At 45.0% G+C, this 15420-nt stretch overlaps 1 protein-coding gene across 3 annotated transcripts in view; it reads right to left on the bottom strand.

Moving 5' to 3' along the window:
• Nucleotides 1-15420, bottom strand: part of KDM2A (lysine demethylase 2A) — a 153117-nt gene that overhangs the window by 20604 nt on the left and 117093 nt on the right. For all 3 annotated transcript variants that reach the window (XM_006171303.3, XM_006171304.3, XM_014585315.2), the window contains 3 exons: nt 4815-4898; nt 2297-2566; nt 1369-1500 (listed from right to left, as the gene is read on the bottom strand). In XM_006171303.3, the coding sequence (XP_006171365.1) occupies nt 1369-1500; nt 2297-2566; nt 4815-4898 (486 nt within the window). The remainder of the gene's footprint in view (nt 1-1368; nt 1501-2296; nt 2567-4814; nt 4899-15420) is intronic.

The raw sequence follows: 15420 nt of genomic DNA on the forward strand, positions 1-15420 counted from the left end.
CGTGGTGTGACTACATGTGAGTCCAACAACGTAGGCATTGCATTACACTAGCTGCTGGTCCCAATTAAATTATGTGTGGGACCAGCAGTTAGCGTAATGGCTATGTCACTGGACTCCCACGTAGTCGACCGTGGTTCGAGTCCCGGACCTGGTGGCTTAAATTCACGCCGGGCACGTGTGCATGCGTGCCCAAGATCCTGAGAGGAGAATGGAGGAGAAGGGATTGCGGCGTGGCCATCCCCTCTGGGGGGTGATTTCTCGCTTTCTATCTCCTCTGTCTCTGTCTGTCTGTCTGGCAAGCGCACGCGCCCTATAGCAAAAAAAAAAAAAAAGTGTTATGCAAAGTAAAAAATACTTGACATACACATTAAATGATTATGATGAAAATAATACTCTATCTTATTAATTCTGAAAAGCATTACTTTTCACATTCTAACCTTTCTGAAATTGGGCTGCTTCTCACAATTGGCAGTGTCTTATAATCACTGTCAGCCAGGTGGCAGTCATGACATTGTTGACACTTTGAGAAGGCCAAGAAAGTGTCAGCACCAGTGTGCACTTTGAAGAAATATGGTGAGGTCAGCAGGTGGCATGGTGGTTGGGATGCTGAACTCCCACTTGGCCGACCATGGTTTGAGTCCTGGACCTGGCAGCTTGCTTGCTTTCTCTCTCTCTCTGATAAGCACATATGCCTTGTAGCAAATTAAAACAAACAAGTAAAGATAAATAAAATAAATAATTCTTAAAAAAAGAGAGAGAGAAAACTATGGTAAATCCACTTCCCAGGATTGTGTTAAAGGCAACAGAGAATGCATATTTAACAGTGTTTTTTGCCCTGGTGCACATAAGGATCACCGAGAGAGCCCAGAGACCACACTAGACCAGTTAACTCAATCTCTGAGGCTGAGATCTAAACTTCCTCATTACTTTTTGAGCTCTTCATCTGTGCACTAGGCCTGATACAAACTAAGCACTCATTAAATATGCTAGCTGATATTATTACCTTCCCCATCCCTCAGGAACTAACATCCAAAGATATACTGAAGTATCCAGCAGAGATGTCTCAAGGTTTGAGGCATCCCAAAACAAAATTATGCAGTTCTATGATGGTCTGGGAACTCCACGGGGGCAAAACCAGGTCTATTCTGTGTTCTGGTCTATCACTGGGGTCTAATACAGTACCTGGCACATAGCAGACACTGGAACCAAGGCCTGATATTAGATCACTCCACTACGTGATCATGGTGCTACTGGTCTACGATAGGGATGTTATCCTTTCGTGACAGATGTCCTTCTCTCCTGTGGCTCCACTCAGTATCTCTAGACTTCCCTAATGAGACCTCAGGGGCCTCTTAGGCTTCTCCTCACCTGGAGGCAGCCAGGATGAACGATCTCGTTGCAGATACAGCATTCCATGAGTTTCTTCTCAAAGTCCTGTGTCTCCTCATTCTGATCCACCTCTCCACAGAGAGAACATGTGACTGAATGAGGCAGTCTGGGCTACAAGAGGACAAAGTAACCAAGAGAACAGACTTAGATACTTATCATTCAGCTTTCTTTAACTGAAGATGAGAAATTTGATTCCTCTGTAATTCTCTAGTAAACACTTAGGGAACATGGAAATAGGGTGGAAAGAGAGGTTTTTTGGGTAGAAAAAATGACTAAGGAAGAAGATGGAGTTCTTAGAGGCCGGGAACTAGAAATAACATAAATTAGTATTTCAGTTGGCCTGTTCTTGGCCTCACAGGTCCTTTCTAATCCACTTAAAGAGGGGACAGATAGCAGCAATTTGCACTTGCCCATCTCTTGTTTAAAAATTAGATGAGGGCCAGCCCTGGAGTGTTTAAGTGCGGTGTAGTGGAAGTGGATCACATTTGGCTGACTGGGGTTCAAGTCCTAGCACTGGATGCTTGAAAAATACACTGGGCACACATGTACCCAGGGTCCTGATGGAATGGAACATTGGAGGAAAAAGGATTACAACATGACCAGGCCCTAGGCCCTACAGGGGGCAGAGGGGTGGGGTGCTTTCTTCCACCCTACCACCTCTTTACGCACATACCCCATGGCATTGAAGGGGGGGAGACAAGTAAGACCAAAAGACTAAATTACATCACTTTTGGTACTAGATACCTTCCTTCTGAACCCAGGGAGAAAAGAGACAAAAATGAAAGCTAAAAAGTGAGCATAACTTTTCCTTTCCAACTCTGAAATCTCCTTAACTCTATACTATATATTTTAATCCCTTTGGCACCGCCACCCTTTCCCTAAATTCTTTACCCAGCAGATCACTCACTGCCAAGCACTGTCGGAGGACACAGGACTGCTTCATGCGTCCAGGTCCCCCAAATTTCTTCATGTCTCTGCAGTAGTGGCAAACACCACACTCTCCTTGCACGCAGGCTTTGCATTTTCGACATCGAACTCGTCTCCGCCTGGCTCCTGACACAATGGGGGAGGCAGCAGCTGGCCTCACAGGTGTTAACCGTGGAGCTGGTTTCATAGTGTGAGGCTTTGTGATGGGGATAGTAGGAACCCGGACCTTTGGCCTGGTGGGGAATTTAAGCTGGAAAGAGAAAGCAGTGAGGTCAAGTATATTAGGTTGCTTTTAAGGGCTACAGAGGGTAGAAGATTACATGGCAGTATACCTAGCTCAGGACTTGGCAAACTGGCCTGTGGGCAAATTTGCTTGCTGCCTATTTTTATAAATAAGCTTTATTGGAACACAACCATGTTCATTTGTAAATTGTCTATGCCTACTTTCATACTACAAGGATAACACTGAGAAACTGTGACTGCAGTGTATAAAACCTATATCTGCTATCTCCACCTTTACAAAAATTTTTGCCAGTCCCTTCCTAGTCCTCTGGGACTTCAGTTGAATCCCTTTCATTTTGTGGAGCTTACGATTCACCTCTTTCTGGAGCTGTGAATGTACAAGTGCTATGTACTGAAGTTAGTCTAGGGGCCCTCCAATATTTCTATATCCTGAATACTTCTACTCTGAATACACTCCTAAAAAGATAGTAATCAACTAGAGGATAAAACTGGTCTTGTTAATTTCTTTAGTGCTCTGAATCCAGGCATACAACCTGATATATAATAGCTGCTCCAATAATATTGAAGAGTGGACTAAACCTCTTAGGTATATGGTTTTTTTTTTTGGAGAGGTTTTTGCGATAGGGCGCGTGCGCTCGCCAGACAGACAGAGAGAGAGAGACAGAAAGCAAGAAATCACCCCCCAGGGTGGATGGCCACACTGTAATCCCTTCTCCTCCATTCTTCTCTTGGGATCTTGGGCATGCGCGCACACGTGCCCAGTGTGAGTTTGAAGCCACCGGGTCTGGGACGCGAATCACAGTCGACTACATGGGAGTCCAGCGACATAGCCATTACGCTAACTGCTGGTCCCAGGTATGTGTTTTTAATTTTAGCACTTAAATTTACTCTGCTAGTGACCTTCTCAAGGACAAAGACCATGTCTTCTACTTTTAAAATTTCCCACCATGTCTTAAACACTTTTCTGACATAAAAGACTCAACAGCCAAAAGTGACTAGGTTGAATTGAGGCAGTCCCATGTGGTCAAGCAGAGGCCAAATATAACTCCTCCATTCAGGAAGGAGGTAGGTTTTAAAGACCTCAGTCAGTTCCACACCTTTATATTCTGCCTAAACATTTCTGGAATGTGATGGCTTTGCAAGTTTCAGCGAGGGAATAGCAAAGAGGGGACTAATTTGTTTGGCAAATGCCAAGTTCAGGGTCAGAATACTATTATTTGTTTAATACATAACTTTGACAGAGAACAATGAGAAAAAAAAACTAGAGAGGGCCTCATTTGAAGACACAAAAAGTCACAACTGACAATTTATTAGCTGGTGGTAATTCCCCTCTTCTCTTTTCAATTCTATACTGAAAAGTCCTGATTAAGGGGAATCTTGAGAGCAAAGGACTGTAACAAAGAAAAACTGTGGGCCAGCAGGTGGTGTAGTGGTTAAGGTGCTGGACTCCCAAGTGGCCAACACACTGGGTGTATGTGTGGGCATGCCCAAAATCTCGAAAAGGGACTGCAGTGTGCCCCCGCCACCCCCACAGGGCGGAGGTGGTGGTAGTAATTTCTTGCTTTCTATCTCTTTCTGTCTCTCAAAGGACAGGATGGAGTGCATGTGCCCTACAGCAAAAATCTCTCAAAAGGGACCAGCAGTTAGCATAATGGCTATGTTGCTGGACTCCCACGTAGTCAACTACAGTTCGCGTCCCGGACCCAGTGGCTTAAAACTCACGCCAGCCGTGTGTGCGTGCGTGCCCAAGATCCTGAGAGGAGAACAGAGGAGAAGAGACTGCTGCGTGGCCATCCCCCCTGGGGGGTGATTTCTCGCTTTCTGTCTCTCTGTCTGTCTGGCGAGCGCACGTGCCCTATACCAAAAACCTCTCCAAAAAAAAAAAAAAAAAAAAAAAACCCTCAAAAAATCCTCTGGTCTTTTAGTAATTTGTTGAACTAGTTTTAAATAAAATCTATGAAGATAACTGATTTACTAGCTCAGAAATAAATCCACTGGAGTGAACAAACTGCACACACCTTGGTATCTGAATCTGGAGGGGGGCCTCCCAATGTGATACCTCTGTTAAGAGAGTCACCTCCAAAGATAGCCAATCACCCAGTCCTAAGAGTCAAAACAGAACTGAGTAATGATTTTCTGTCAGTTTATATTAATGCACCAAAAGCTGTCTGCCTCTAGTTGTTCTTTTTCTTCCTGAAATGATAATGTCAGCTAGCAAAAGGGTTAAGCAGTTTGAAGATCGAGCAGTTTCTTACCTTATCCCTTTTTGGCCACTGTACTATAGGGACTCCAGTGAGGGCTAACTTGGGATCACTGTTGGCAAGCTCCTCCAGCAAAATCTAAGGGATAAGAGAAAATACGGAAAAAAACAGGTCATGGTGAACGAAGTGCCAACCACCTTCCCCAACTTAATCTCAGTTCCCCTCAAGCACCAAGGGGAGAAGCAGGCTGATAATTATCAATATTTTCTCTTAATATAGAGTCACTGCAAATCAAAGATGAAAGAGAAAATTCAAAGTTAGATCACTGCAGTACTATCAAGACTTCAAATCTACCTCTGCTCTCAACTTCTTGTTTGCATACTCATTGTACCAACACTTACATGAAGCAAGTTATTGTTCTATATGACAGTAAAACTTTATACTGTCCCTTCACTTTTCTATACCAGTCATTGAGTATAATCTAGTAGTTAAGTAGTGTCTTAATTTTGCAGATGTGAGCAAAGTGGCACAAAAATGATTGGCTAATAATGAATTAATAAGATAAACAGCAGAGCCTTAATGTCTTAATTCAACCCGGGACTCTGTTCTAAGGCTGACTACAGAAATCTCAATCTCAAATCTCCCTTTCCCACCCGCTTTTCTCTCCCCTCCCCACACACATACAGTTAGCTATTTGCCTTTATTCCTAGAAATAGGGCAGGGAACGATCTCAGGGGCAATAGTTCTCATGGCTTTAATCAATCAAGTTTGAATGCTACAGTAATAAACTACCATTTAAGTTAATCAAACTGGTTGACTGTTATTTTGAAACAGGCCTTTTATGGTTTAGACAGAAATTTCTGAAGCCCAAACCTAGCAGAATGAAATTTCTCTTGTTCTGACCTTTTAAACCCTAAAACAATGTCAACAGCAAAACAACGCAAATCTAGGAGAAAGTTACGAGGTTCCCTTTCTGGTGGTTTTAGGTGTGCACTAGACAGTTAACTGTTTCAGGGAAAATTAAATATTGATCCTGGGCGCGTCAGCATGCGTCGAGACCAGGACTTTTAAGCATTTAAACTAAGGATTATGCTCCAAATCCCAGAGTTGAGACTCAGAAAGACCTTTTAACTCATACCCAGGAAGCTCCTCTGAAAAGATCCCTTTCTGCAGAGTCTCCAGATGCCTCTCAGTTTCCCCCAAACTGATTTCATTTGCAGTCATTTTATTTACTTCAGGTTGTTATGGAATCCTATTCTGGAGGCTCCTGTTAGCACCATACTGCGTGGGGGTGAAGAGGCGGGGTGTGGTGCCACGTGGGACAAGGCTCTGATATGGGCTCCTAATCTCCCTAGGGTGAGAAATTCAGGTCCATTCAAAATGTGTGCTAGGGAGTGTACGGCTCCCCTCCCCCACTTCACACTGCTGAGGAGGACTCTGCCCATTTCCTCTGCCAGAGAGAACTGAGCTGTCCACAAACAGGGACTTTCCACTTTCAGCAAAACAGATCACACAGAAAGATTTGTGATTGAGAGTAGAAAAGGAACTTAACTGTTCACCAAAAGCAGTCTAAGTCTACCTGCAAGATTTTTGTGGGGGATAGGGAAGGGTAGGTGGAGAAACTGTGTCAGCGTGGGGGGGGGCAGCTGTTCACACATACACGACTCAGTTACTGGGGTATGTGTGGGTGTGGAGGGAAATGCAGATTTCCTTCCAAGCCTTATTTCACTGGGGCCATTCAACCAAGCACGCCCTGCTTTCATCAAAAAAGGCAGACTCCAGCTGAGGCCCTTCAAGAAACCATATAAAGAAGCCACCACCCTGCACCAGAGGGGGTTTGGGATGATGGGGGAGCGGGGGTGGAGTGCGGAAAGGCTGCCGCCTATCTAGGCTCCAGGCATTAGGGAGAACATTCAAACACAGGCCCACACCTCACAGATCACAAGAGAAGAACAGAGGGCATCTGGGCAGAGGGGGAAAGGATTCCTAAAGCCAAACAACCCAATTCCAAAGAATATCCCACCAGGTGAGAGAACAAGTGCAGTGACGGCTCAAGCAACATGAAGTAGCACAGCATTGTCCTGGACTTGCCTGGCAGTTCTGCTGCCTCTTCACCGAGACAAAGTCTCTACAGTTACACACACCCCAAACCAGAACGGGTTTGCTAACCGGCCTGACCTTGCGTTTCTCGTCGCTCTGGAGCTGCCGAGGCTCTTGGGTGAAGTTTCCCCAGCGTCTTTGTTTTGTTTTCTGTATTGGAAGTTGTGCTGAAGGAGTTAGATTTTCTGCCTCTAAGAAAATCCTGGTTTACTTGAAAATTCTGGAATCTCCCAGAGCACATAAGGCAGGGCAGTCCAGCTCTAACCCCTCAGACTACCAAGAGGGAGCAGCGTGCAGCGCTTTGAGCTCCTTCTCAAGCCCTTCAGCTCAGCCGCGGCTTCCTGTGCCTGCGAACAATGCTGCTGCGTCACCCACATGCAGCTCCCAGAAATGCTTTGCAACGGAAGATGGCAGGAGGGGGAGCAGAGCTCAAGTGAGCGAGCCAGGCAGAGGGCCCAGCCGTTCTGCTGCAGAGCCGGGAGGGGGTGTGTTCAGCAACCAGTCTCTAATTCGTGATTGGAGGAGGCCCTGCCAGGGAGGGGAGCCTGGTCACGGCCCCCGCCCCATCTCCCTCCCACCACTACTGCAATAGGAGAACCCAGGGCCAGCCCCCTGAGGGCTCTCTGTGGCAGACTTCTGAAGGCGCCAGCAAAAGGAAAAGCTTTAACCCATTCTGCAGGCTACACTTAGGCACCTTGGCCCACATTTGTCCTTGTCTCAGTCCACACCCTTCCCCTCAGGGTCACCTCTTATTGTTTCAGCCAGAGCTCAGTTCCAACCGCACACATACATTTCTCTCTCTTTTCCTCTTGGCAAACACAGGGGCTCGCCCAAAGTCCAGCCTCTTTGGATGAACTACGCACCGGAACTCCTCCTGAGTTGCTTCTCCTGCCTGGTTCACCTGCCCTCACTGACACCACTCCTAGCCCACACTCCAGAACCAGTACGTGTGGTTCCAGAAGAACCTTTGGAAAGGGTACATTTCCGCCAATAGTGAGGCAGTGAACACAGTGTTGCTGTTCAACATCATCTACATCTAGTACAGAAGACTGCCCCTGGACTGGACAAGGCACTTCGTCACAGTACCAGAAATGCTGATGCAGCAATCTCTCCAGTTTCCTCCTGACCAAGTCAAACAGCTGAGGCACAACCCATGGTCAATGAGCTTTTTGCCCTCCTGCCTCTAAACGAGTCACAAGAACCAAGGAATGCTTTTTCTCCCAAATCCAGCCACATTACCTTACCCTCAGGATACCAATGATCCCTGGATTTTCATTTTTATTCAAGTCTGTTTTGCCCACCTCGTTCTTGATATTCCCTAGATAAAGTATCCAGTCCTGCATCCTGTCAGATACCTCCGTGCCACTTTCTGACAGCCACTCAAGTGATGTGTATTGATTGCTCACACCTCCAATGTGATCCCTTGGCATAGTAAAGCTCAGCCTAATTGCATACTCTTTGGGCTACAAGTGAAAAGGCAGGTGTGCACATAGGTTGAATATCCAGTGACCCACAGTATACCACATGTCAACATTGGAGAAACTTGGCAGGAAGAAACCTAAGCAGCAGCAACATGGGCCCAAATTTATGTCGCTTTGGGACCAGGGAATGGCACAAGGATGATGAACCTGAATCCACATAGAAAAAATACTGGGTTCCTGTCCTGGGACCTCCCTGAGCACACTGGACCCATAATCTAGGCTTCAGAGGACTGGGGGTGAACTTGGTGTAGGGATACTGCTGGGATGCCTGTCTCTTGGCTTCCATGGAAGAAACAAATAGACTTAAAAAATTAGATAAGGCTGGCTCATAGCCTAGTGATTAAGAAAGTCAGATACCACATGGCCAATCAAAAGAGTTGGAATCCAGATCCTAGTAGCTTGAAAAACATGCTGGGTACACTTGCATGTGTGCTCCAAATCCTGGATGGATGGAGAAGGAGGAGAGGGGACTGTAGCATGAACATGCCCTGTTGGGAGGGTGGTGCTTTCTCTTTTTTTGCTCTTTGGTGAATATACCCACTCTCTGGAGATTGAAAAAAAAAAAAGACATAATTTGGGATCAGCAGATGGCATAGTGGTTAAGAGTGCTGTGCTCCCTCATAGTCAACTGCAGTTTGAGTCCTGGACCTGGCAGCTTGTTTTTTCATGTTCTCTCACTCTTCCTCTCTCACTCTGTTCCTCTCTAGTGAAATAGGAAGAAAAGAGGAAAAGAAAAGAGGAAAGGAAAGGAGAAGAGCAAGGAGAAAGAGAAAGTTAAATAAAATAATTCTTAAGGAAAAAAAACCATAATTTTTAGAACTTCCCTCCATTCCCCCAGCAATAGTTGGCTTCTTTGGAGATAGTAAATGCGTTTTTTTTTCCCCCTTTTTGAGAGGTTTTTGCTATAGGGCGCGTGCGCTTGCCAGACAGACAGAGACAGAGAGACAGAAAGAGAGAAATCACCACCCAGGGGGGATGGCCCCGCCACAATCCCTTCTCCTCCGTTCTCCTCTCGGGATCTTGGGCACGCATGCACATGCGCCTGGCGTGAGTTTTAAGCCACTGGGTCCAGGATGCGAACCGTGGTCGACTACATGGGAGTCTAGCGACATAGCCATTACGCTAACTGCTGGTCCCGAAAATGCGGTTTTGACATAAACATCTAATTCTTACCACTGGCTATGTTCTTATTTATTTCCAGGATAGTTGTTTTAGTTACTGATACAGGTTTAGTGGCCTAAAAAGTTTTCTGGGGTCTGAGGCTTCTGCTGTCAGGAGCTACATACATTAATTTTCACAGTACAACTTGTGATAGTTCAACTTAGAAATCTTCAACTTTACAGTGGAACGAAAATAATCATTCAGTAGAAACCATATCTGAAGTATACATACAACCGTTGTTTTTCACTTTCAGACAGAATTCAGTAACTTATGAGATATTTGACATTTAGTTAGATGGTTTTGCCCAACAGGTGAATTTAAGTGTTCTGACATGTTTAAGGTAGGTTAGGTATATTAAATACATTTTTAACATAAGATATTGTTGATTTTAACTGGATATAACCCCCTCCTAATTGAAGGAGCATCAGTAGTTTGTCAAGGAAGAGAGTACTTTCATGCTTTTGGTTGAGCTGTTCCTGGAAATGTTTATATGGTCATCTTAATCCTAAATCTCCCCCTGTACTTTATTTTGAGCCTCAAAGACCCATGCAAATCAGTTTATTTTGTTTGAAGAGCTTTTCTTAACAGTGATCTTGCTACTGAGAGGTCTTCTTGAAAAATGCTTATTTTTGTCTTTAGTGCTACCCAATTTAAGACAATGAGGTACAAATACAAGAAATGTGTAGACTTCAAAACAAAATACCTACTCAAGGAGTAGCAAGTGCAAATTCTAGAAGTCACCAGGAAACAAGAAAAATCAGGTAAAGTACTAGGAAACTCACTCTAAATTTCCAAATAGCAAACTAAACAAGGCCTAACTTCCCCCATCTATTAATTCAGAATAAAAGGCAACAAAGCTAAAAATTATTAAGAATATATAATAAACAGAACAAAAATATTTTTAATTATACATATTTAAACTTAGCTTTACATGCCTCATGACACTTAAAATTATTTAACCTTTCCATTCAGTAAAAATGTGTGAGTATTACCAATATCTTGTTAGTAAAAACTACAAATGAAGTTTCATTTGGACAGACTGCCTTTGTTTTTTTCTTTTTTTGGAGAGCTTTTTTTTTCTTTTTTTTTTTTTTTGCTATAGGGCGCGTGCACTTGCCAGCCAGCCAGAGACAGAGAGACAGAAAATGAGAAATCCCCCTCGGGGGGGATGGCCACACCGCAATCCCTTCTCCTCTCGGGATCTTGGGCACGCATGCATGCACACGCGCCCGGCGTGAGTTTAAGCCACCAGGTCCAGGACTCGAACCACGGTCGACCACGTGGGAGTCCAGCGACATAGCCATTACGCTAACTGCTGGTCCCTGTATTTTTTTTTTTTTTTTTTAGAGAGATTTCTGCTACAGGGTGTATCCACTCGCCAGAAAGACAGAGAGACAGAAAGTAAGAAGTCACCCCCCTGGGGGGATGGTCATGTTGCAATCCTGTCTCCTCCATTCTCCTCTCTGGATTTTGAGCATGCACACACAAGCCACCAGGTCCAGAACGTGAACTGCAATCGACTATGTGGGAGTCCAATGACATAACCATTACGCTATCTGCTAGTCCCACCTTTGTATTTTAAAAAAATTATTTATTTTATTTTTTGTTTATAAACCAGAGGTTATATGTGGTGCCAGAGACAGAGGGGGCAGGGAGAAAGCACTCCCAAATGGGGCACGGTTATGCCGAAATCCTCTTTCCATTTTTCCATCTCATTGGGATTTTGGGCATGCACCATGCACCTGGCATGTTTTTCAAGCTACCAGGGCCAGGTTTCCAAATGCAGTCTGCCATGTGGTACCCAGGTTTTCTTAACCATAAGGAGAGAAGACACATGACCAGCCCAGAGTTACCCTTTAAAAACAATATGTCTTAATGAATTGAGAACTAATCAATATACTAAATCTTCTATCAGTTTTTTTTTCTCTCTCTTCTTTTTTTTCTGTAGGGTATATGTGCTTGCTAGAGACAGAGAGACAAAGACAGGGAACTAGGAAAGCATCCCCCAGAGGGGACGGCCACACCACAGCCCCTTCCCTTCAATTCTTCTCTCAGAATTTTGGGCATGGGACACGAACACATGCACACATATGGCTGGTGTGCTTTTTAAGCCATAGGGACCAGGACTTGAAGTGCACAGTCATGTGGGATTCAGGTGCCTTAACCATGATGCCACCTGTTGGCCCACCAGTTCTCTTAGTGTCAGAATCACCCTCAAAGTTATCAGATGAAGAAAATGCCTGATTTGTTTGCTGTAGTTATTCTCGACCATAATGCCTGCCTTCCTTTCTTTCTTCCTTCCTTCCTCTCTCTCTTTCTTTCTTTTTGAGAGATATTTTTGTTATAGGGTGGTGCAGAGACAGAGACAGAGAGAAAGTGAGAAATCATCCCCTAGGTAAGATGACCACACTGCAATTCCTTCTTCTCCATTCTCCTCTTGGGATTTTAGGCATGCACACATATGTGCCCAGTGTGTGTAAGCTGCTGGGTCTGGGACTCGAACTCTGGTCAACTATATGGGAGTCCAGTAATGTAACTGTTATGCCATCTACTGGTCCCCATAATGCCTTTAAAAATATATATTACATATGTTTTTGTAATATATATATATTTAAAAGTTATGTAATTTTACTTACTATTATTATTTTTAAAATTTTGCTATAGGGTATTGCGCGCTCACCAGAAAAAGAAAAAAAGTGAGAGAGGGAAAGTGAGAAAGCAAGTCGCCAGGTTTGGAACCCGAACCGTGGTCAGCCATGTGGGAGTCTAGTGCCTTAACCATCAAGCTACGTGCTGGCCCTGTAACATCTTTAAAAAAAAAATTGCTGGAGGGCATGTGTGTGTGCTTGCCAGAGAGAGAGGGAAAAAAAAAAAGAGAGACAGACAGACAGAGTGAAAGCACCCCTCTGAGGGGATGGCTGCACCTCTCAGAGGGGATGGCCACACTGCAATCTCCTCCATTCTCCTCTCAGGATTTTGCACATGCATACACACATGCCTGGTGTTTTCTCAAGCACAGGGGTCCAGGACTTGTACCATGTAGTTGGCCATGCAGGATCCAGCTGCCTTACCCACCATGCCATGGGCTGGCCACATAATATTTTATTATTTTAGGTTTTTGCTAGGGCATTTTTACTCTCTGGAGAGAGAAAGACAGAGGGAAAATAAGAAATCACTCCTTGGGGGAATGGCCATGCAACCATCTCTCTCTCTTTCTTTTTTTTTGGGAGAGGTTTTTGCTATAGGAAGTGTGCGCTCTCCAGAAAGACAGAGACAGACAGAGAGACAGAAAGTGAGAAATCACCCGCCAGGGTGGATGGCCACACTGCAATCCTTTCTCCTCCATTCTCCTCTCGGGATCTCGGGCACGCACGCGCATGTGCCCGACATGAGTTTAAACCTCTGGGTCCGGGACTCGAACTGCAGTCGACTACATGGGAGTTCAGCGACATAGCCATTACGCTAACTGCTGGTCCCAGCAAACATCTCTTTTTCTCCATTCTTCTATCATGATTTTGGGCATGTGATTTTCAAGCCATCCTGTCTAGGACTTGAACTACGTAGGACTCCAACCCTTAACCGCCATACCACCTGCTGGCCCCTCTAACACCTCCTCTCTTTTTTAAAAAATATTTTTTTAAAAATAATTATTTTATTCAACTTTATTTATTTTAATTTTGACCAGAGGTGGGGAGAGAGAGAGAGAGAGAGAGAGAGAAAGAACCAAGTCGCCAGTTCCAGGACTCAAAATGCATTAGGCCATGTGGGAATCCAGCTCCCTTAATCACTCCACCACCTGCCAGCCCCAGTAACACCTTTTTGTTTTTTAAGGGGAAAGTTTTTTGCTATAGGGCACATGTGCTTGCCAGAAAGACAGAGAGAGACAGAGAGATAGAAAGCGAGAAATCACCCCCCAGGGGGGATGGCCACGCCGCAATCCCTTCTCCTCTGTTCTCTTCTTGGGATCTGGGGCACACACGCACATGTGCCCGGTGTGAGTTTAAGCCACTGGGTCCAGGACTCGAACCACAGTCGACTACATGGGAGTCCAGTGACATAGCCATTACACCATCTGCTGGTCCCCAGAAACACCTATTTAAATAAAAACAAAAACAAAAATTTGTAAGAGAGGATAGAAGGAAGGAGGTAGGAAGGGGGAAAAATGAGAGACAGGGCAAGAGAGAGATTTTTGACAGCATCTCACCTTGCCCTGATTCTCCTGCTTCAGCTTCTCTGTTAGTCAGGATTACAGGCACATACCACTGAATCAAATCTGGGCTTTCCATATGGCCCCACTCTTTTCTTTTTGGAGAGGTTTTTGCCATAGGGCATGTGTGCTCACCAGAAAGACACAGAGAGAGAGAGACAGAAAGTGAGAAATCAACCCCTAGAGGGGACGGCCATGCCACACAAACCCTTCTCCTCCATTCTCCTTTCGGGATCTTGGGCACATACATAAACGCGCTTGGCGTGAGTTTAAGCCACCGGGTCCAGGACCTGAACTGTGGTCAACTACATGGGATTCCAGTGACGTAGCCTTTTACGCCATCTGCTGGTCCCGGCCCCAGTCTTACACAGCAATGTCCTACTTTAGCTTGCCTTACCCTATAGCAAAAGAAAAAAAAAAAAAAAAGACCTGTACTTCTTTCCCTCACTGTAGACTCTGTTACCCTCTTCTGTTTGCTCTGTGCCCTGGGTCATGTATGCCACCTGCAAATCTGGACTGCACTTCTTTCTTAGTCCACTAAAATGTCTGCTCCACCAAGGTTTGATAAGGCTCCTAAGGGCTAGAACCATGGCATGGCTACATAGTTCTCCCAACTCTCAGTTTGGTTACTGACACAGAGTAGACAGTAATTTTTTTTTTTTTTTGAGAGGTTTTTTGCTATAATGCACGTGCACTCGCCAGAAAGAGAGAAACAGAGAGATAGAAAGTGAGAAATCACCACCCAGGGGGTATGGCCACACCACAATCCCTTCTCCTCCATTCTCCTTTTGGGATCCTGGGCACGCACGCACACGCGCCCGGCACAAGTTTAAGCCACCAGGTCCAGGACCCGTACTGCGGTCGACTACATGGGAGTCCAGGGACACAGTCATTACACTAAATGCTGGTCTCCTAGGCAGTGGAATAAATTAATTTCACATTTTTTTTAAAGAGAGATTTTTTGCTATGGGTGTACGCGCTCACGGGAGAGACAGAGAGACAAAAAGCGACAAATCACCCCCCCAGGAGGGATGACCATACTGTAATACCTTCTCCATTCTCCTCTCAGGATTCTGGGCACACATGCACACACGTGTGTCTGACATGAGTTTCAAGCCCCTGGGTCTGGGACCTGAACCGTGCTTGACTACGTGGGAGTTCAGTGATATAACCGTTATTCCGTCTGATGGTCCCAAATTTTACGGATTTGTAACTTTTAATTTTTAAGAGACTTTTAGTGTAGGGCGTGTGTGCTCACTGGAGACAAAGAGACAGACAGAAAATGAAAAGTTAATTCCCCTGGGAGGATGGCCACGCTGCATTTTTTCTCCTCCAGTCTCCTCTCGGGATTTTTGGGTATGCATACACACGCATCCAGCCTGAGTTTTAAGTCGCCAGGTCCAGGACACAAAACATGGTTGACTATGTGGCAATCCAGCAATGTAACCATTACGCCATATGCTGGTCTCTTTATTTTTTTCCTCGCTGTAATGAAGTTACTGGTTATTAAGTACTTTACTAACAGAGTCAGCAGGTGGTGTGGTGGTTGGGAGTGCTGGACTTCCACTTGGCTGACTATGGTTCGAGTCCTGGATCTGGTGGCCTCACTTTTTCTCTCTCTTTCATGCTGTCCCTCTCTAGTCAAATTTAAATAAATAAATATACAGGGACCAGCAGTTAGCGTAATGGCTATGTTGCCGGACTCCCATGT

The sequence above is a fragment of the Tupaia chinensis genome, unplaced genomic scaffold, assembly GCF_000334495.1.
Source record: "Tupaia chinensis unplaced genomic scaffold, TupChi_1.0 Scaffold149501_1, whole genome shotgun sequence".
Lineage (NCBI taxonomy): Eukaryota > Metazoa > Chordata > Mammalia > Scandentia > Tupaiidae > Tupaia > Tupaia belangeri.